General features: G+C 45.9%; 1 protein-coding gene across 3 annotated transcripts in view; it reads left to right on the top strand.

The window, feature by feature from the left end:
- The window catches only part of MEGF11 (multiple EGF like domains 11), a 247,160-nt gene extending 228,558 nt beyond the window's left edge, over nucleotides 1–18,602 (top strand). Inside the window, exons 20-23 of one of the 3 annotated variants that reach the window (XM_035131062.2) lie at nucleotides 2,445–2,511; nucleotides 8,191–8,247; nucleotides 15,199–15,405; nucleotides 18,235–18,602. In XM_035131062.2, coding sequence (XP_034986953.2) covers nucleotides 2,445–2,511; nucleotides 8,191–8,247; nucleotides 15,199–15,405; nucleotides 18,235–18,395 — 492 coding nt within the window. In that variant the 3' untranslated portion in view covers nucleotides 18,396–18,602. The remainder of the gene's footprint in view (nucleotides 1–2,444; nucleotides 2,512–8,190; nucleotides 8,248–15,198; nucleotides 15,406–18,234) is intronic. The other 2 variants (XM_060282926.1, XM_060282925.1) reach the window with 2 other exon arrangements.
- Nucleotides 18,603–23,115: the final 4,513 nt, after the last annotated feature.

The raw sequence follows: 23,115 nt of genomic DNA, 5'->3' as shown, positions 1-23,115 counted from the left end.
CAATTGGAAGCTCGCAAGCAGGACCTGAGTAGCACAGCAACTCTGGTCACCTATATTTCCCAGTGGTGAATTCAGAAGCATTGCTGCCTCCAACCATGGAGCCAGAGCACAGCCATAGTGGCTAGAAGTCATTGATAGCCTCCATGAATTTCTCCATTCATCTTGTAGTCCAACAACATCTGGACGGTGCCACATTGGCTAACCCTAACTTTAGTTGGGGAAACTGATCATGTTGTTGCAGTCCTCAGCTTGCACAGGTGGATGAAAAGAAGAGTCAGATCAGATGAAAAATGACAGGGAGTCTTCCTTACTGTGACTTGAGGCAACAACAGATTTCTCCAACCTGGTGCCCCCAGATGTTCGGGGCAGCAATTCTCGTCGGCCCCATACCTGGAAGGCATCAGGTTGGTGAAGGTAGGGATACAGTCTCCTTTATGATGCACACCTCTTGTAGGGCATTGCAGCAACCCAGCATGGCTGCCTTTCTGGAATTTGTCTCTTTCAAAAGAAATTCATCTGCAGTGCATCTAACGAAGTAGACTAAGACTCTAAGAGAGCTCTCATGACAACAAAACTCATTAGCTTTTAAGGTGCCGTAAGACGTGGTCCGATCTGTTGCAACGGGTTGAGATGCTCACTCTCTGTAGAAGATTTGGGTTATTCCTGGTCACAGGTGGACCCATTCTTGATCCCTTCTAATTGCATCATTAGCTTATTGTCTCTGCCAGGGTCTGGTCTCTGACAAGGGTACAGTACCCTTTTGCAGGACTGACTAAGGGATTGGCTGTAGCTCAGTGGCAGAGCATCTGTTTTGCATGCAGAAGGTTACAAGTTTAACCCCCCAGCATCTCCAGGTAGGGCTGGGAATATCCCCTGTATAAAATCCTGGAGAACCGCTGCCAGTCAGAGTAGACAATATTGAGCTAGATGGACCAATGGCCTGGCTTATTATAAGGCAGCTTCCTATTTCCCTATCTCTTAAGGGAAGGACCACAGTTCAGCAGTAGAGCATCTGCTTTGCATGCAGAAGGTCCCAGATTCAACCCCCAGCATCTTCGGGCAGGACAGGGAATATCCCCCAAATGAGGACACCCACTGCCAGTTACTGCATAGACAATACTGAGCTAGATGGAGCAATGGTCTGATTTGGTATAAGGCAGCATCCTATATATAGGAACAATGCTTCCACCCTAGGATTGGCTGTCTGGAAAGTCACATGACAGCATTCCACCCTGGTACAGCTAGAGCACTTCTTCATAGAACTCCCACCCAATATACTTTGACTTCCCACAACCAGGTTCTTTGTAACTTCAGTTCCCTGTTCTCACCCCAATAATGGTCAGAAGAGGAGCTCAGAACAGCTGGCCTTAGCTTCTTAGGGAAAATTTGCCATGTGCATTGTGAGAGGTGTGTCTTATTATCAGATGCCACTCACAATGGAAAGCCTTTCCCCCATCCTTATCATGAGACTAGGAACATTTTGCCCTTTCCAAACAATGTGCAAACAAAGCTATCCTCCAAAATTTGTTGCTCTCCAATTTTTTGATGCAGCCCAAAAATGTATAGAAGTGCACATATTAGTGGAACTTATTCATAAGAAGGCATGTATTAGTACATAAAAATACAGAAATGCATTATATTAAGAGGAGACACTTGGGGGGAAGTGTATATTGAGGAAATTTGCATACAAAAATTGTGGGGGGAGAAAGGCACACTATAATGCTGATGAATTTTTGCAAGGACTTTTTTTCTTAAAAAAATGCAAACTGATAAGAAAATGTGCTGAACTGAAGACGAGAAAAATGAGGAATTGAGGGTAACCAAAATTGACCGATTGCCCATCCCTACTTGAGATGCTGAGAAAATCCCAGTTGCAACAGACTGAATTGTTTCTGCAACTACCTCCCGAAACTCTGTTTGGATTTTGCTAATGGATCTGTTTAGGGCATAGCGATCTCCTCCAAGGTTGCTGATTTTTTTCCTTGAATTGGAAGAATTCCTCTCCATTGTGTTGATTAAGTGAACGTCCCTCTTTTCCGACTACTGTAGTTTTGTGACTGCATGCTAATATCATTTTGTGGTGGTGGTTGTTTTATATTTTAAAAAAGCCCCCTCCCCCTTCACTGTTCTCTGAGTTGTGTCTTAATTTGTAAGTCATTTGCACCTGAAACTTCCCTTCTGGGGGGGTGGGAGGCAGTTGTGGCTCCCTTGTCCTCAGCATGCTCTGGTGTAGCCAAGCTCATTTCCTTCCCTTTGTATCTTCTCTGTCCTGCCAGTTTCCAAAGTTCCCGGTGAGTCTAACTAGCCTGTTCCAAGGGAAGGCTCTCAGCTTCACCTCCCCACCTGCCTATTTCAATTTCATTTTTCAACCCCCCTTGGCTTTGTTGGTGGGGCTCTTTAATTGCTTCTGCATTAACTCCTTGCTGTCGTGACTCTTTGAACAGCTCAGTAATAAAATCCTTGACAGACGCACTGCCGACTGGAGAGCTTACGGCTATCTGAGTGATCTAGGTCAGTAATTTTCATCCATTAAGTCATTTAAAGTTCCAGGTCCATTTAAAATATGAGTTTATGCAATCAAATGACCCTTGCACAGTTGATTCCTTTAAACAGTCCGTTGTAGATTTTCTAAAAACCTACCCAGGTGGGTTTTGTCCTACCACAAAGAAGTCTGTTGGAAGTCCAAGACTTTTGTTTTGTATAATGCTGAATTTCACAGGCGAAGAGAGTTTTGTCCAGGCTCAGGAGAGTGCCTGTTTGGTCAGTTCTCTTTATTTAGTGGATGGCTTAATTCTATGAGGACTTTGGGCTTCTCCACACTTCCTCATGTCTTGCTGCTTTCCCCTGGGGGAAACCACTCTTCTGCGCTCAGTCGGAGCAAATGGAAGTAGGGCAGTTCGTGGATTGCTGTTTGTTCCAATTTAAAGCTAGAGTGACTTTTCCCTGGGAAAGGAGCAGGGCAAAGGGGAAAACTGCTTTGGCATGAGACAAGAGGAAGTGTAAACAAGCCCTTTGTTTCAGTGCTGCTTTCTGTCATAGAGGTGCCACTATAGCACTACAGTACTTGTTATATGGAGTCTAATGGTGCAAATCTCATAAAGAGATAGGCAACAGCACTGTAGTGGCGTCTGGTGGTAGAACACATGCAATGCAATGCAATATGAGAACATCAAAGGAAGAAAAAAGCACTTTGATTCCAATCTAACCACAGAAATATTCCTCCTCCTCCTCCTCCTCCTCCTCCTCCTCTTCTTCTTCTTCTTCTTCTTCTTCTTCTTCTTCTTCTTCTTCTTCTTCTTCTTCTTCTCCTTCTCTCTCTCTCTCTCTCTCTCTCTCTCTCTCTCTCTCTCTCTCTCTCTCTCTCTCTCTCTCTCTTATATATATATATATAGACATTTTCCAAGTTGTCTAGCAAGGCATAAGCAGTGTATCAAACTGATATTGTCAGGCTGCATTTATATTTCTATATTTTCTGTTCCTGATTCCTGGCTTTGTTTACATAAAATCATTATTAATTGACATTCTTAGTGAATCATTTTCAGGTTTCATGACCATGAAATGGTATATAAAGTTTGAGAAATGAAATAATTGTAGTATTAATTTTTAATTGTTTTATTAGATACTTTTTATTCCTGTTCATTATATATTTGCTCACAAGGCACCTAAAATTTACTAAGCACTGTGCAGAGATTTATTCAATGCTGTGCAAGCTCACAGTCTACTAGACATGATACAAAAGGGGGGGGAAGAGTGAGAAAGGAAGAGGAAAATCAAGCAAATTCAGGTGCCAGTTCTTTAAGTTGCGTAATTGATCGACTAGCTTGAATGGCCAGTGAGAAGGAGGTGGTTCTGGGAGAAAGGATCAGATGGCAGCTGGTCCCAGATAACCTGATGGAATGGGCTTGGCTACCATGTCCTCTTCCACAGATGCAGCCAGATGGAAGTGGGAGATGTGGCACCAACACCAACATTAACAGTTTCAAGACCTACTACTTTCTGCATACCTTTTTGCTCCTGGTTTTCCTCTAAATTCTCCCACCCTGGTGCAGTTCATACTGAGAAGTTCATACTGGCCAGGATTGCTGAGCATTCAGGAAACATTAGGGCCAAACGGAGACCGCCTCTTGTTTCCTGGGCGCTGAAAGTTCAGAATGACACTCCCTCATCCACATATCACAGAGTGACTAATGCGCCACCACTGATAAATTTCATTGTGGGATGGCGGATCATTGGAAAAGACTTAGCAGGCCAGATCAGGCCAACAGTTTGTCACCTCTAGACTAAGTCCTTCCTCCAGATTTAAGGCCATTGTTGTGAGCTTGGGTTTAAGTTCTCACTCATCACAATGCACTTTTCTTTGTCTGTCTTTTTCCTTTCCATTTTAATGACCCGTTCAGCTAGATTATCCGTCTTTAATTGCTTTGGGGTGGGTAGAGCACTGGCGCAGGTTTGCAACCAGCAAAGAAACAGGGAGAATTCGGGTGTCTGTATATGTGCATTTCTCCCTCCCACAGAGATTTCTAGCAAAGTTAGTTGGGTTGCAAGGATGTAGCACTTTCCTGCGTTTTCTAAAATACCACTTTTTTCAATTCAGAGACTATAACAGGAGTGCAGAGCTTGTGGCCCTCCAAATGTTGTTAGATTCCAGATCTTGCTATTCCTCAGTTCCCATCATTCCTGACCACAGGCCATGCTGTCTAGGGTTGAAGGGCGTTGGAATCCAACAGCTGGAAGCCTGCACTACAGGCTTGTCCAGTTAGTGATTTCCCAATATCTTTGTTTGATGGCTTGATCAGTGTGTGTGTGACTGTAGAGAGTCCAGATGCTTTTCTTTTTGGCTGCCCATTGTAGCCCTATCACCTTTCTTCTTTGGCGATCACTCCTAGCCGAGTAAGATTGTCTTCCATTAAAACGGTCTTAACAGTAAGTCCGTAAGTGACTGTGGAGGTCCAATTTTGGATCCACACATCCGTCCACAGGTTTCCAGGCTGGAATTGATCACGGTGAGGGCTTGTCAAACATGCATTCCCCTTAGTTCATTTCTCCCTTTTGTCCTGAGTTCGTGCTTCTTCAAAGTCCATGACACCTTTGGTAATGACGGTTCTCCAATTGGAGCGCTCACAGGCCAGTGTTCATATATGAATACCAGCATATCATTTTCCACACACACAAAAAAGCACTAGCTTTGATGCAGGCCATAGCCGAAAGACTGGCGCCTTCAAGGTGGCTGATCTAGGGAATGAATGCAGCCCAAACCACAGCATACAAATCAATACAAAACTGAACTGGACCTCCTGGCAAGCTCTGCCAAGCAGGTAATAAAGGGTCTGGAAACCAAGCCTTATGAGGAATGGTTGAGGGAGTTGGGTATGTTTAGCCTGGAGAAGAGAAGGCTGAGAAGCAGTATGATAGCCATCTTCAGATATCTGAAGGGATGTCACACAAAAGATGTTTTCTGCCATTCTCAAAGGTAGGCCCCAAACCAGTGAATTTAAAGGACAAGAACAGAGATTCTGACTAAACATTAGGAAGAAAGTTCTGATGGTAAGAGCTGTTCCTCAGTGGGATGGACCACCACAGAAGATGGTAAACTCTTCTTCATTGGAAGTTTTTTTAACAGAGGTTGGATGGCCATCTGTCAGGGATTATTCAGCTGTGATTCCTGCATGGCAGGGGCTTGGACTAGACGACCCATCAACACAAGTCTTGCATATGGTTGCACCAGCTTCTATTGCTTCATAAAAATAGTGGGCAGTGGTGGCTTGTGCCCATTGGGACTGGTAGGGGAGGAAGGCAGGGAGGCCAACTGTAGGTGGGACCAGAGTCAATGAGTGGTGGAACCAACTTATTCTAGTTTTGTCCCCATCCTGCTTCCCCCCTCCCTCATTGACTTCTGTTGATAGTGGTCTTTGTGTAAGAGAGGGGCCAGGAGGAAATCCTGAAGAAGCCTTATCCTACTCCACATGCACCATCTCTCTCAGGCTTCTGCAAGTGACCCTATTCCATGCCAGGGTGGTTGAGCATGGTCCATGTGCACCAGTCATAGATTGGTTTACTATAAAATCAGCACACCTATGTGCGGCCAGTCCCCTTAATAGCAAATGGCTAGAATTGGGAGCCAAAGTGGAGCCACTGGGGGAAAGATGTAGTCATTAGCATGCTCAGGAAAACCCTAAGTCAGGCATAGGCAAACTCAGCCCTCCAGATGTTTTGGGACTACAACTCCCATCATCCCTGACCACTGGTCCTGTTAGCTAGGGATGATGGGAGCTGTAGTCCCAAAACATCTGGAGGGCCGACTTTGCCTATGCCTGCCCTAAGTTTTGCAGAAGTAATTTTTGTTAAAAAAAACCATCCCCCCAATGAGATTTTTTATTATTGTTGTTTTAATAGTCCTCTGACGGCTGGGCACTTTTAATAGCTACGAAGTGTTGAATCAGGAAGGAAAAAGGGGGGGTGGGAAATGGGAGAGGAGAGTGGAGTAGAGTAAAAATCCTTTTTTGTTGTTACCACCCCAGATTTTGCAAGCGAAACATATTGAAGCTGAATGTCAGCTGCGGACGGGTGTCCTCAAAGTGAGGCTTTTGGGGGGGGGGATTTCCCATCCGCCTCGTTGAATCTGTGCAAATTTTAAGTGGCTTGCAAAATGCCCCCACATCGCATCATATAATAAGGCATCCCATTTTGAAGGGACTAACCTTCAAATCCACCAGCGACAGAGGGCTTCAAAGTAAGTGCTGCAGGTGCATATTTATACCTCCATTGTGTTAGATCGCTCCCTAATTTAGCTGAGTCCCCAGCAGGAGATTTTCCCACTTTCCTCCTGATGAGGAGATTTCCTTGCCAAGGATTTCCAGCTGTAAGAGAGTGCATTGAAAATAGAAACCCATCCATGCTCTCTCCATCTGCAAACAGGTGCAGGGGTAGCGGGATGATGGAGCAGAGGCAGCCCAGCTCCTTTGAAATCAGAAGAAGTTTTGCCATATGAATGTGAACACCCTCCATTTCCCCCTTTGCTTGGAAGAATATAATGGACCAGATTTTTCATATGAATGTTTGCACCACAAAGAGTGGCCTGAACAAATTTTACATGCCAGGCAATTTTTGCATACACTTTAAAAAAAAAAGTTTATCCAGCTAATGATACCAATAAGGGAGGGATCCATAGTTCTGCAGAGCACTGAAGCCACCCTTCTTGACTTTGACTGCTCCCCACAGGTATAGCGACTGCAGGAAGAACAAACCTCTGTTCTCCCCGTCTCATACGAAATAAATCTTTTGCGGCCTCTCTAATGGGGAAGATGCTCGTAAGAGGAACACATTTAAAGCTCTTTTAGTACCGCTTCTTCACCCCCGGTTTCTGAAATTTCGCCAGAAGGGTCAAGTGTTCTCAAGAATGCCTTTGGTCACTAAGAGGCCTAGAAACTTGCCTTTTTCAAAATGCACCCAAATTGGATTAAGTCCTTGCATATTGTCTCAAACTTGGGTCTGCTTTCAGTAGTGGGAATTAACGGCATGCCAAATGAAAATCCTCCTCCCCAAGTGCCCTCAGACTTGGGATGGGGGAGGAATTCTACTCACTTCACATATAAAACTTACCTAGTTTGCACTTTGGGAAGCAAGATGGGAAACTGTCATTCGCCCACCCTCCGAAATCTGCAGTTCTCCAGCCAAGTCATGTGTACGTAAATGCACATGCTAGGATAAAGAGTGCATATGCATGCATCTATTAGGAGAATTGCTTGGAAGAAGGGAAAGTGCATTTTTGTACACACAAAAATCAGTGAGCTGCGAAATTTTGAAGGATGATTGTGGGACAGTCCACGGGTTGTTTCAGAAAGTGAAAAGTAGGTAGATCTGCCTTCAAATGTGAAGAGAAACTCGTTTCTCTGCTACAGCGACTTCTGGAGAGAGAGATCCAGACATCTGCATGCCACTTGCTCTTTGCTGAAAAGCAGCAAGATGATTCAACACACTTCTCCCTCCCTCTGCTTATCCCCCCCCCTCAAAAAACAAACCTTGTGTCAGCCAGCAGAGAATATTGGGCTCCCCCACCCCCGGTGGTCAAGCCACCAACCTTTCCCTGACTCTGCATCACAGTGAGCCAAAGGAGACACATCTTTCTGCTGCACAAGTCCAGTTTGCATAAAGTTATTTATGCATTTTCCATTGTATATTATTTTTGTGCAGGTGCTTATGGGATGAATAGACGTCAGAACACATACATTATGGAAAAAGGCTTCAAAGGTATAGTATCTGATGCTGGCAAGTGACCCCATAGTGGCCAGTGTGGGTAAGGCAGGAGAGGTGAGCTTGCCAGCCCCAAACATCTGCAAAGTGGTTGTTAGTCGGTCGGCAAACAGGCAGGCAAGCCGGCATGTTTTTTGAGACCTCTGGCAACAGCCCAGCTTTGCCATGCCCATTGATCTCTGCCCCACATTCCTGCCATTACTGCCTTCCTCCTCTATTGGCAAACAAATTAGAACTGAGCTCTCTGTTTAGGAAAGCCAATGGAGGTAGCACTTGGTAGATGTGGGTCCACAGCCCACCTCGGATGTGGACTCGCCATGTGGTTTTGAGGCAACTCATACCTTGTGCCTCAGTTTCCCTACTCCCAAGGGTGCCAACCTTCCTTCAGCCTGAGGGCTGCATTCCTTCTGAGCAACATTCTGGGGGGGCCACGTGCCAGTGGTGGGCGGAGCCAGAAGCAAAGCTGGGCAGAAGAACGAATGTAAATGTTGCCTTTGTACAGTGGGATAGTATCTGCATATGCTCAACACACACATCCTCTGGAAACCATCTGGTTTCAAGGACATATTCCAGCCAGGCTAAAGCACTCGAGGAGTGTGTGTCCTGGGGAGAGCTCCAAGGGCCTGATAGAGAGGCCTGGGCAGCCGTATTTGGCCCCTAGGCCTGAGGTTCCCCATCCCTGCCCTACCCTGAAAATGGAAAGAATGGTGGCTTACTGTTAAAATATCTGCGCGAGAAATAAATTTTTTCCCTGAGCCTTAGAAAGACTAGATTATAAGAGCACTGCACTGAACTTTTGTGGATTTAAGGGCTAAAGAGAAGGGCTCAAAAATGGTGGCATGAATAGGCTTTTCCTTCTCTTAAGAAATGCTTTATTTTCTTTGCTGCTTTTTTTTACTTGCTGCATTTATATCTCATATTCTATCATGGTGCTCAAGGCAACTCAGAACTGGGCTCCAGGCACTAGCCAGGCTCCGACTAGCAGAAGCAAAACCCCCATTTTGAAATATTTTTAATTTCTCTCTGCAAGCTGCCCAGATAATCTCTGGTTATAGGGTGGCAGATATACGCTGAAAATAAACAAGGTCCCTGTATCATACACTTTAAGACCCGTGCACCAAAATCAGGGCCAGCGCCAGAAATAGTCATGGTGTGGTTCTACACAAGGGGGAGACACAGACCACTAGATTTATGTCAGGAATTAGATTAAAATAAAGGTAAAGGGGCCCCTGACCATCAGATCCAGTCGTGTGCGACTCTGGGGTTGCGGCGCTCATCTCGCTCTATAGGCGAGGGAGCCAGCGTTTGTCCGCACACAGCTTCCGGGTCATGTGGCCAGCATGACAAAGCTGCTTCTGGCGAACCAGAGCAGCGCACAGAAATGCTGTTTACCTTCCCGCCGGAGCGGCCCCTATTTATCTACTTGCACTTTGATGTGCTTTCGAACTGCTAGGTGGGCAGGAGCTGGGACCGAGCAACAGGAGCTCACCCCATTGCAGGGATTCGAACCGCCGACCTTCTGATCAGCAAGCCCTAGACTCTGTGGTTTAACCCACAGCGCACACCAAAAAGGCGTGTAAAATTTCTCTGCTCTCTAGTGCCATCTGGTGTTGCATCTTTATAGCACCTTCAAATCGTTGTTTCTTTACCAGTGTAGCTGAGTCCATGGTTGGTCATATTAGCAAGGCCCCTCGGCCCAGTGACGAGAGTCCCCTGGACGTGTTCCTCCTCCCAACAAAAGAGCATAAGAAGAAGAGTCCTGATGGGTCAGGCCAATGGCCAATCTGATCCAGCATCCTCTTCTCACAGTGCCCCACCAGATGCCTGTAGGAAACCAAGGAGCAGAACATGAGCACAAGAGCCCTCTCCTGTCCTCTGGTTTCCAGCAAGTGGTATTCAGAAGCATTGCTGCCTCTAGCTGTGGAGGCAGAGCAGAGCCATCCTGGCTAGCAGCCATCAATAGCCCTCTTCTCCGTGAATTTGTCCAATCCTCTTTTAAAGCTTTACAAGTTGGTGGCCATTGCATTCCATAGTTCAACTATCCCACCCCGACCCCTTTGTCCTGAATCTTGCAACACTTAGACCATTGCAACCTGTTTGCTGGTTTATATGCCTCTTAATCTGGCTCAAGAGAAAGCTAAGGAGGAGCAGGAGAGGCCGTGGTTAAAATTTCTGCACTGGGTCATTAGGAAAACAACCATAGTTGTGGGGGACTGTGAAGTCTGATTGTATGGTGTCAGGTGATTGACAGGTAGAGGCCAGTTCTGGAGGGTGGGTTCCACCTGGATCCAGCTCCAGATCTGAGTAAATTAAAGGTCTCAATTTAGCACCAAAACTGATAATGATGGAAATAGATGTGCTTCCATGGTAAAGCATCCCAAAGACTTTGCAGGGGGGCGGGCACCACTGAAAAGGCCCGTTGGCACGTCGCCGCCACCCCCACACCTCCCTTGGGTGAAACCTCTGAAGGAGACTACAGGGTTGGGCTGGTTCATATTGAGGGAGAGGCAGCCCTTGTAGCATTGTGGTCCTGAACAATTTAAGCTTTTATGGGCCCAAACTGGACCTTTGAAGTGACCCCAGAAACTAATCCGTAGCCAATGCAGTCAGCCCGCAATTGGGCTAATATGCTCAGGTCTTTTGGTCTCAGTCCGTAATTCGGCTGCTGAATTCTCCACTAGGTGCGGCGTCTAAATTATCTTCAAAGGCAGCCCCATGTATAATGCATTATAGTAATCTGAGAGATGCTGAAGTGTGCCTAACTCCCCTCCCCCCCAAAAAAAAGACAAGAAAAAAAGAAAAGGGAAAGAACTTTTGAGATGGGATTGTGAAGTGTGGAGCCAAAACTACTATGGGACCTGGAAAATCTGATTTCCCTCTGTGTGTTCTTTTTCTCATTTAAAACCCACATACAAGAGCCCCCTTGTTTATGGGTAATTGAAGCCGTGCAGCAGCGATAGCCAAGGAGAAGTGGGAGAAGGAGTGTCAGTTAACTCCAGGCACACAGTAATATCAGTTGCTGGAAACCACGGGAGGAGAGAGAGTGCCTTTGCTCGCTAGTCCTGCTTGCAGACGTGCCACTGGGGCCTCTGGTTGGCCACTGTGAGAACAGGATGCTGGACTGGATGGCCCATGGGCCTGATCCAGCAAGCACCTCTTTTAGGAAAGGGGGTTTGAAAAATTGTAAGTAAGAAAGAAAGAAGCTCAGTCAGTAGAGCAGGAGACTTTAAATCTCAGGGTTCAAGCCCCACATTGGGCAGAATATTCCTACATTGCAGGGGGTTTGACTCAATGAGCCTCAGGGCCCCTTCCATCTCTGCAATACTACGATTTGTATGCTTGCAATGGCCCGTGGTACAATTTGCATGAAATTTGCACACAATAATTTCTATGTATAGATATTTCAGGGCAAAGTAAGATGGTGGATGGGGAAGTGTCACTACATTTCACAGTGCGCCCCCCCCCTTTTTTGGCCCACACAGCCCAGAATTGAACTCAGTAGTAAAGTGGAAGCTTTACACCAGGGGTCCCCAGACTTACCGGCGTTTGGGCCGGTTCCCACCGCGCCGATCGCGCGGCGGGCCGGAGGACGGGGGAGTGCGCGCCCGTGCGCATGCACGGGCGCTTACTGGCGCGGCGGTGCGCTTCCAGGGTGGAAAAAGCGCCGAAAATCCGTTGTGCGCATGCGTATGGGCCTCCCCGACCCGGAAGTGCACCAGAAATGACCTCTTCCGGGTCGGGAGAGGCCCATACGCATGCGCACAAAGGATTTTCGGCGCTTTTTCCCCGACCCGGAAGAGCGCTGCCGCGCTGCGCGCCGTAAGAGCGGGCAGCGGCGGCGGGTGTCGTCGCGGGCCGGATTGGCAGGCCAATTGGGCCGCATCCGGCCCCCGGGCCGTAGTTTGGGGACCCCTGCTTTACACTGTGAGGCTCTGTTAACAGTAAGAAATAAATGGGCCTCTCTTATTAATAAATAAGAAAGAAATAATATATTCAGTTTACATCATACCTTTCCTGCTGAAGGGACCGAGGGCAGCAGACGCAGCAATGATAAAGCACTAGCAAAAATTAAATCCAATAGCAATCGGTTTTAAAGTGCCCTAAGGTAGTTAGGAACATTCTAAAAAAGTGTATCAGTTATTGGTAAGACAGAGTATTTTTGTTATTATTATGACCAGCCCTTCACCAGCGGGTCCCAGGGCAGGTTACAACAATTTAAAATTCAGAACTAAAAACAGTTAAAATAGATTACAGTCACAGGATGAGCACTGAAAATGCACGTCTCAGGTGTCAAAGGCCAGGGTGGAAGTGCATCTTCAGCATTCGCTGAAAGATGTATAGAGAAGAAGCCAGATGCACTTTAACCAATCAAGACGAGAGGCTCCCGCTCTCAGAAGGGCAAATGCAAATGGAAGTTATGACTCTGTATGCAAATATGTGACCTCACCTGTGAATTCCTGTGTGAGGAAGGAAATGCAAACATTCATCGCTCTGCAAGCACTGAATAGTTGAGTTGGAAAGAGACCCTGGAGGCATTTTGTAATTTCCAAAGACCATGGCAAGCACAGCCAGGCCAAAATGGCAGCCAGTTGAACTAGGACATTTCCTCCCAATCCCTACTTAGTCATAAAGTTCACTGAGGCTGTTGGGCCCTTTGCTGCCTCTCAGGGTTTTTCTGAGCAAAGAACATGCCAACTTGAGCTCCTTGCAGGAAAGGTGTGATATAAACGTAACAGTCATTAAAAACAAAAACAAAAGCAGGCTGTTCCCAAAAGAGAACATAAGCATCCAATATGGAGCTAGTTCACCAACCTTGTTAAAAACTCAGGTACTTTCCATCATGAGAGATTTTTAATCCTCTCTAACTGTCCAAACCAGTTCCCTGGTGAATTGTCTCTCGCCCTCCTTCACACCTTGAAGCTGATCTTAGCTGGAAGCAGGGAGATGGGTACCAATATCATGCCTTTAGTTGTGTCAGCCTAGTGCCACCTTCCCCAGCCTGGTGTCCTCCAGATGTTGTGAACTACAGCTGTCAGCTGGGGCTAATGGGAATTGTAGTCCAAAACATCTGGAGTGTGGCAGGTTGGAGAAGTCTGTGTGTGTTGCGTGGTGGGTGCAGTAGCTAACTAGGATTGGAAAGAGCCAGGTTCAAATAATAATAATAATAATAATAATAATAATAATAATAATAATAATAATTTATTTATACCCCACCCATCTGGCTGGGTTTCCCCAGCCACTCTGGGCGGCTTCCAACAGAAAAATGAAATAAAATAATCTATTAAACATTTAAAAATTCCCATTCGTCCACAAAGCTCGCTGCGTGACCTTCAGACGGTCATTTCTCCCAGGTCAAAATAACTTCTGGTGTTAAATGCATGCAGATGGTTAAGGAATGCAGATAGCATCAGAAGCAGAGAGAGAGAGAGCTATCAAGATGGCAGCAACTGGGGCAGTGGAATGCCTGTATTTTCAGCAAGAAAACCCAGAGATCACAAGAACGTGAGAGTAGCCCTGCTCTCAGAGTGGTCAGCCAGGTGCCTCAATGGGAAACCTGCACAAGAGCCCTCTCCCCTCCTCCTGTGGCTTCTAGTAGCTTGGACTCAGTAGCATCACTGCCTCTGACCACAGAGGCAGAGTTATAGCCAGCCAGGGTGGGGTGGACTTTGGGTCACATGACATAATTCCTCTGCATGCTCCTTAAGAAATCTGAGGGGGGAGAGGGAACCCCGGCTAATATCCTTAAAGTGACAGGTAAGTGACCACCACCCGTTGTTTCCTTCTTTGTATCCACAATAGAGGCAACCAAGCTTTTTTTTTTTTACCTTGTGGTCTGAGGCTGTTTGCAAGATCACAGAGCTGGCATTCTCCTTTGCACCTGAGATGAATGTTTCCTGTATTACGATGAGGTGGTGGTGTCAGCCTTATTAATGATGTTGCCGTGTATAATGTCAATGGTGATTTGCAGGACCACACAAGCAAAACAGAAATGCCAGGTCCCTGCCCCACAGAGCTTCCAATATCCCCAGTTGGGAAGTCAATGAGGGGAAGGAGAGGCAGAGATAACAATGGATCTATTTCACATTTTTGGGAAGAAATGCTGTTTTGTCTGAAAACAGGCAGAGGAGGGAGGAGAGAGAAAAGGGAGCATTGTAAAAACTGGATTTTACATTCCCGTAGAGATCACAGAATTTCTCTGCTAGCAAGCAATCTTCCTTCTAAACCTATTTTAACATAAAAATCTAATCATGCCATTCTGGACTTTTCCCTATAAAGCAATTAAAAACAAAACAAAGAACCCACGTTGCATTAAATGTGGTGTTAGATTTCCGGGTGCCACCCCTGAAACAGGTATTATACCCAGTATGCCAAAAGACTTTGCTTGCTAGCATGGTTCTCTCTGCCAGGGAGAAGGGTGGGACTTGTGCATGATCTCTTGGTATGGAAAGGGGGACCTTAACCAGTGTTATCCTTTAAGGCACGGGTCGCTGGTTCATGGCCCTCCAGGCATTAGTGGACCACAGTTCCCATTAGCCCCAGCCAGCATTGCCAATGGCCAGGGATTTATGGGAGCTGTACCCCCACAGCATCTAGAGGGCCGTGGGTTGTGCCAGCCCTGCTTTGAGGGATGTGGGGAATGGTGGCATGGGGTGGTTGTGTGTGTACAAACTGATGTTCTTATTGTAGCAAATGAGACCCTTTTGACAGCAGAGTCCGTGGCACTGAAGGGCTGTTTTCTTTCCTACTGAATGTTCAGGAAATGACTTGCGAATGAGTTTGGATGAGCAGATGGTTTGGAGAGACAGTGGTTCGGAGATCCCTGAGGCGTAACTGGTGGGTCCCTGTGCTGTGCGCTCTGAGGGTTAGAGACCCCCTCCTCCCCTCCCCCTTCTCCTCGAGGTCCGGTCGCATGTGTGCTAAGAGGCCGGCCCGGCTCTTGTCTTGCAGACTATATGAAGGGATCTGCCTGCAGCTCCAGCACCTGTTCCCTCAACAGCAGCGAAAACCCCTACGCCACCATCAAAGACCCCCCCATCATGGCATGCAAACATTCCGAGAGCAGCTATGTGGAAATGAAATCTCCCGTTCACCGGGACGCATCCTATTCTGACACACCAGCCTTGTCAGCAGCTAATAAAAACATATACGATGTTGGTAAGTATCTCCCATGATCCAGCTGCAAGCAGGGAGATCCAGCTGGTGCTGGGTCATCAACGGTGGTGCAATCCAAGTGTTGCTGCGTTAAAACTCCCCATGGCCCCCTGCCCATTCATTGGCCACACTGGCAACCCCTGGCAAATGGGCAGGCAAAAAAATATACACCAACTGCTCATTGCCCATTGAGTTGGTGTGAAGTTACTACTGTTTCCTTTGCAAACAGGCAAAGGGCTTTCACAAAGTGTGGTTAACTAGCAGTGGCGTAGCGTGGTGGACAGTGGGCCATGGCCCTGGGCACAAATTTCCGAGGGAGTGCAATGAGACAGGCTCCTTCATCAAGGCTGGGGCTGCAGGGAGGTAAGCAGTGCCAGGGCGGGACCTTTGGGGCTGGGCTGGCAGCGACAACACTTTCACCTCACGGCCGGCAAAGGGACACCCGCTTTTGCCCCGCCCCTGGACCAGCCAAGAGGGAGCTGCCACCGCCACCCACCAAGGAGGGAGGGAGGATGAGAAAGGCAGGAAAGTACATTGCCTAGACTAGAGCACCACAGCAGCGCTCCTGCTTTTGTGTTCCGCTGCCTTATCCATGCTCCCAGGGTGGGGCTGGTTTGCAAGGAGAGGCTCCCTTGATTAGGTGCTGGCCAGTGAAGGGACTGACCGCTACCCAGTCCACCAGCGGTGCCAACACTTAGCCAGCCCTGGGCACCGGTAACCCACGCTATGCCCCTATTAACTAGGGCTATGTGGCTTCTTTGTCCAAGAATAATTATTTAAAGTTCCACATCCACGCAATCCAAATTGCATGCCGTGCCAAATTTTGCGCCGGTATGCTTAATTTATTTGTTTTTATGCACATGTCTGTGCTTCTCTTAATGTTTTCACTGTTCTACATAATTTATTTGGGGCTTCCTTAGCCATGGGAGGGACCAGTGTGGGGCTGCTGAAGCCTCTCTTCCTAGATTGTTGGCAGGGGTGGGTGGAGCAGCCTGGTGTTCTGGCCTAAGTCTGTTTGGTCCCGATTCCAAATGAATCTGCAATTAAATAATAATAATTCACCTGGGAATTGGTATAGGAAGAACATGTTCATCTCAGTGTATGCATTTTTAAACAGATTTTAGCCTAATGTATTTCGTCCTTTGAGCTGAGAACTATATTGCAAACTCTGGGAAAGTTTGGAAGCCAAAGGATAGTTAAGTTCCAATTCACACATCGGTTGTGTCAGTGTACACCAGAATTCACTAAAAGAGAATTCCTCCAGCTTCCATAAATATTAGTAATCACCTAGCAGCTTGTGTGCGGCTTTTGCTCACACACTTTTGGCTGGAGGCACTAGAAACCTTGGTATATTTGGGATTTAGAGACAGGGGAGGGGAAGAAAAAATGGGGTTCTGAGTAACCTGAGCTTTACATCCATTGCCACATTTGCTGTGTGTACGTTTTTCTTAGAGATGAGTGTTTCTGTCAATTTTGGTTTTATTTTTCTAGACTTAAGTACATTTTGCCACACTTCTATATCAGTTTGCAATCTTTTTTAAAGTCTTCAGTTTTTCAGCATTTTTGTGTGCATTTCTCCTAACATTTCTGTGATAAATTTCTTCTAAGATAATACATTTGATATATTATTTTCTTTTTAACATTATTATTAATTTTCTTGCTTCGGGATTTTGTTTTAGTATTTGCCCTAATCTGAGGAGACCCATTGAAAGTAATGGACCTTGCTAACTAGGTCCATTAATTTCAGTGGGATACATTTCCTAATTCAGTTGGCTACAACCCAAAGCTTTAATACTAATGATCTGTGTTATGCTTTTATATTCTGTTTTCGTACGCTACTCTTGTGTATCCTCTGATTTTGGAGCAGTTAAATAAATATAAGCATATTTATGCTCACTTTCACCTACTAGTTTATTGGAGAAGTAAAACAAATAGAACAATAAACAACAATATCAGAGAAATAACAACCATCCTCTTCCAATACTGGGTAAATCAGAGGTACAGACTGAAATGTAAACTGTCAAAAACAAGAGATCTACAAAAAAATAAAGTTCTGAAATAAGTTTTTTTTTTAATGTGATACAGTACGTATGGGAGCCCTCAGAAAGTAACATATAAGCCCAATAGTGTGTAACTATCTTCAAATAAAGTCACACACAGTATACACTAAATCTCTTAAACACAAAAATGCTGCAGGGTATATATAAAACATTTTTAAACCATTCATAGTGGTATTTTTCCATCTCTGTGGTGGCAGAGTTCAACAGGAGTCTGTGTGGTGCTCTCTGGATGGTGTCGGATTCCATCTCAGCAGTCCTAGGAAGCATAGCCAATGCACAGGGGATGGTATGAGTTAAACATCTGGGCAACACTGTGCCAGCTACCTATGGGGGAGAGAACAGACATTGATGCGCTTTTACTGCCAAAGTTAACGTAGAAAGAAGCTTTTGCTAAGGGAATAATTGTCTGAAGCAGTTCATGGTAGAGGTAGCCAATGTCTTGCCCTGCAGATGATGTTGGACCACAACTCCCATCCCTCTTGTCTGTAGGCCACACTGTCTGAGGCTGATGGGAGCTGGAGTCCAATAACATCTGCAAGGCACCACATTAGCTATCCCAAAGCTTGGTAGCAGAGCTTAGGAGCCTCGGCTCCTTACTAGAACAACCCATCCCAGAATTCCTTGTTTAGAGCTAACAAGCTTTGGAATTGATCATACTCACGGTGTTTGCAGAGACATCTTTTGTCTTTAGCGTCTTTCCCCGAGTCTTTTGTTTCTGAAGAGGTGGCTGCTTAGAGGAGGCTATTCAACGAGTCCCTGTTTGTCTTTGCAGAGCCCACCATCAGCGTCATCCAGGAGGCTCGTCTCCGCAATGCTGTCTACATCCAAAACCCATACGACATGCCCAGGAACAGTCACATCCCCTGTCACTACGACGTTCTCCCTGTAAGACACAGCCCAACGCATGGGACACTTTGGGACAAGCAGTCTTAGAGGGCTGTGCGTGCTGCTGCTGCACTCATAAACTTTGTTCCCCGATGCAATGACCGAAGAGAAGACAATCCTTTCTGTTTTGTTCTGCTACATGCTGGATAAACAACAACACAACGCAAGGAACCCGAAGACAAGACTTTTATTGGGCCAACTTCCTTCTGCATGAAACACTTTCTTTTTACGAGACAGTTTTATACCGATCACAGGAGAAACCAAGAAAAACTGCTCTTATGTACAAACTGGGAGTGGGGGGAAGGCTCCCAGAAGCAGTTTCTCATGCAAGTCTAGTGTTGGACAAAGTGTATCTTACTGACTTGACTTTGCTTTTTAAATTGGAGGGGTGGGAGGGGAGGGGAGAAAGAGACAAAGATCCCTTGCTGTAAGTTCTTAGAGCTGTATGTACTATAACTATCACTTGCTTAAAAAGAGGGGTTTAAAAAAAGAACTTTTAAAGACAAGACGGTAGAGGAGAAATAAGCTCTGCATCAAAGAACCGCAGGAGGGAGCAGGGCTAAGGTTGCTTCTGCCATCCTGGCTAGACAAAGTGCTTGAGCTCTGCTTAGTTCCTCAGTGTTCGCTTTGAGTGTGCACCTGCCATTCTGCAACTGTGCGTGGAAGGGGGCAGACGGAAGAACCAAACTACCGTATCTGGTGCTCATGCGCTTCCACTACTGCTTCAAAAACGCTGCTTGCTCGCAGCGGTGGAGAGTGCCAAAAAGGTGAATTTCAAGTAGAGAAAAAACCCTTGAGGTGCTTCTGTTCTCCTTTCCCACACTTCAGCATTCCACTATAAACAAGGTTCAGAGACAAAAGGGGCAGAGAGATACTCAACCACATAAAGAAATGCCAGGGTTGGCAGGATAGATGCAAACATAGGAAACTGCTCTATATCGTGTCAGAACATCTAGCTTGGTACAATTGATGGTGACTGACTACAGCTCTCGCCAGGATTTCAGGAAAAGGCTTTCCCAGCCTACCTGGGGATGCTGCTGGGGATTGAACCTGGGACCTTCTACATGCCAAGCAGCTGCACTTAACACTGATCTACGCCCTCCCTTCAAGCCATGCCACCTATAACAGTCAAATCAACAACATACAATTTCCAGAAGATTTTTTTTTTTACTGGCTCTCTCCCCATCAGGCAACTGCTCATTCTATATATTTTGCTGTGGTGTTTCCTTTTGCACGTATACTGCCATGGCAGCAGACATATAGAAATTTTCATGGTTCAAAACTTCCATTTTTTCCTGTAGATTGTTTTGAGCATGACCTAATGTTGGGACTCAAATGTATTTTTAAATTTTTTTTAGGGCACGTGCAAAGAGGGGTTGCAAAGAGGAGGCTGCTTCACCAGGAAATACCAATTTAACAGTATCACAGTTCAGTAGGAACCAGATATGTGGGGAAAACAAAAGGTGTTTCTAGAAGAGGATTGAGTAAAACGAAAGGCCCAGGAAGACTTGGGCCTCAGTTCTGGGTCTGCGAGAATTCCCACACTCCAGCTGGCTGTATTTTCCCAAAGACAGCGGTGCAGTAAGCCAGCACTGCTTAATAAGAAACATGCGCATGCCAGGAGCGCAGTTATGTTATAAAACATGGCCATTGATGCTATTCCTTAGAACACAGTGTGGAAAGGCTGCAGCTCAGTGGTAAGAGTACTTGTTTCGCATGCAGAAAGTCTCAGGTTCAGTCCCCGGCATCTCCTGATGTGGCTGGAAATGTCCTATGCCTGAAACTCTGGAGACCTGCTGCTAGTAGGTGTAGGCAATACTAAACTAGGTGGTCAATCATCTGACTCAGAACATGGCAGCTTCTCACACCCTCATTCTGAGAGCTTCAAGCGAGTCCCCAGCTGGAGTGGTAATTTGATAACAAATAGTTCTTGTTGTAGAAAGGCCATTAGTGACCCACCACACTCACTTAGGATATCTACCTGTAATAGCTAACAGGCTCCCCTTACAGAGACAATTGCTTCTGATTTTTGGAGATGGGAAGTGCTAACGAGTTCCCTCTTTGTTGCCTTCAGTGTGTGAGCAAACTACTGTACGTTACCTGTCCGTGGCTGTAGATATGTGCTGGCATGGAAACAGTGGGCGAATTCGGCTGCCACTCAGTGGCAGAGCATCTGCTCTGGTTGCAAAAGATCCTTGGCTCAAACAGCAGCATCTCAAACACCAGCAACTAGGAAATACCTCTCTGAAACCCTGCAAAACCAGGGACTTCAGTAGAAGGCAAATCCCTATGTTCCGAGTGCAAAAAGGCAGGACATTACTCCTGAAGAATGTACTTCCTATTTGGTGAACACAGGTGTACTGATCTTCTACAGGCAAGAGGGAATGCCAGACTCTATTTCTAAGCCAGGCCCAAACACATTTGAGGAGGATGGAGTAAATGTTATTTGCACATAAGTTGCCAGGAAGAGCTGCAGCCTAAACAAACACACCGTTCTCTTAAAACTGAAGCACCTTTTGTTTTCAGTGTTCCTGAATGCTTATCTTTGGAGCACAGTGGCCAAAAACGTCCCCTTTCATGCTGATTGGGCAGCTCGAAGATGCTGGAGACAGTGGCCCTGCTGCAGAAATAGTAAGGGGTCTTTGACCCTCTTTGACCTCAGACTACTACATCACTGAGGTACAGGATCGGTTTCAGCCAAGTAGCAGATGTGGGTGTAAAGCTCAGTTGAGTCAGTGCCAGACTTTAGCCCACGAGTGGTAGACCTTATTGAGGCTGAAAAGTTTTCTGAGGGCCACAGGGCAGTAGCAGATGTGGCCAGAAGCAAAAGTGTGCGGAGCAGCGAATGTCAATTTTGTCTTTCTGCCATTGGCTAGATTCCACTCTATCATTCATCTGGACAAGCAAGAGGCATTACTCAAGTTCAAGGACATGTTCTAGCCAAGCAATAATAATCTAGGTGCAAAGCAGGGGCACCGAGGGTTCTTGGCCCTGGGGAAGGTGCTAAAGACCAGAGGCAGAGGCCTACATTTGGCTTGAGGTTCCCAACCCCTGTTCAACCCATTGAACTGTTCAACATCCACCGGTAAGTTGAGATAACTAATGGCAGCTTAATCCCTCTCTAGAAGCAGCAATGAAGTACTGAAGGCCTCTCTTTCCTAAAGCAGGGAGGGAGTATCTTATGAAATAACAGCAAGGATGTTCCCCAAGAAGGATGACAAAATTTATCCACAGCACAGGAGGAAATATAGTTATTTACCCGAATGCTGCATGTGTGCATGAGGGGTGGGGCGGGGTGGGGTAGGCAAATGAGCCATTTTACTTTCCAGGAAAGCCTTATGCAGATGACGAAAAGTAGCAGAACCTTATTTTGTAGGGCCAGTGGGGATATATATTTTAATTACATGTATAGAAAGAAAAAAGTCTTACCTCAAGAGTTAAGTAATGGGAAAAGTCCTCCATGAAGGCTTTTTTTCAGACAGGGTAACTTCCCAATTGTATTCACGTCTCATTTGGAAGTTAACACATTTAACCCAGATGGAGCAAGGAAACCGCTGCACAAATTTGGAGTGACATCATCCTGCCTCTGCGCCGCATCCTGGACTGTAGCAACGCGTGTTGACTGGTGAAATTGTCCCCACCGGCAGTTTGGGCACAATGGAGGCATAGATGGGGGTAGGGGGAAGGCAACCTAGTGCTACCCCATCAGAGGGTGCAAGCTTTCAGATCACACAACTCTCCCTCTAGTAACCACATGTGTCATGTGCTGCACAGTTGAGACTGCACCAGGTAGCTGAACGTCCTTTGGCTTTTAAAAAACTGGATGGTTAAACCAAATTGAGAGTTGGGGGGAGGGAGAAGAATACTACTAAATCCAGCAGGAGACAGTGAAAAGCAAATCCAATTACACACACACACACATATATACATATAAATATTATATATATATATATACATACATATATATATATAGCATTCCTTTAAAAAGGAATCTAGACACTGTAATGGCAATACTTTTTTTAAAGCAAGACAGATTTGTAATATTTGTTGACCGTATGACGGTGGTCTACCTTGTAAAAAATAAACTGAATTTCTCTCAGCTGTGTACTTCTGTAATACAATCCTTTGTGAACCTTGCAAAGTCGCTAAAGCTATTGTCATTCATGAAAACCTTAGTGTGTCAATTGGGAAAAACCGATTTGCGCCTCCCTCCTTCCTAGTGTTCTGGAACTGAGAACAGTTATGTTTAAAAGCAAGCGAGAAGTATTTTGTTGGCAGTCATCAACCCAACTGATCTCGCTCCTGGGAGGAAAGGAGAACGAAGACCAGTGGCTAAGCTTTCACTCCACTTTCAGAACAAAAAAATAGTAATTCTGTGCATGCGCACTCAATCTCTGGAGAGATCTTGGCTTATGTATGGGGCCCCCCAACAAGCCTGGCCAGCTGACTTTTCCCAGCCAATCTTTTCTCGCTAGTAACTGTCAAAAACTTTCAGCACCTGCAAGAGAGTTTCAAGGTGTTCAGGGAAAGGAGCTTTTTGTTCAGGGCCTGACTTTCACCCTCCTTTGTGATCTTACATACAGATCCATAATGCAAGACAATCCAAAACGCACGTTTTCACACACACACGAAATGTAGCATGCAAACTGAAATAGCAAACAGATTCAGATTTGCATCTCAAATTGATTTGCATAATTTATTCCGATTAATATCTGCACTTCATATAACGTTCAGGTTAATCATCTTCATATACTTAAGTGCCATGTTT

The sequence above is a fragment of the Zootoca vivipara genome, chromosome 14, assembly GCF_963506605.1.
Source record: "Zootoca vivipara chromosome 14, rZooViv1.1, whole genome shotgun sequence".
Lineage (NCBI taxonomy): Eukaryota > Metazoa > Chordata > Lepidosauria > Squamata > Lacertidae > Zootoca > Zootoca vivipara.
The sequence above is the reverse complement of the archived record's forward strand: the minus strand, read 5'-3'. Positions and strand labels throughout refer to the sequence as shown.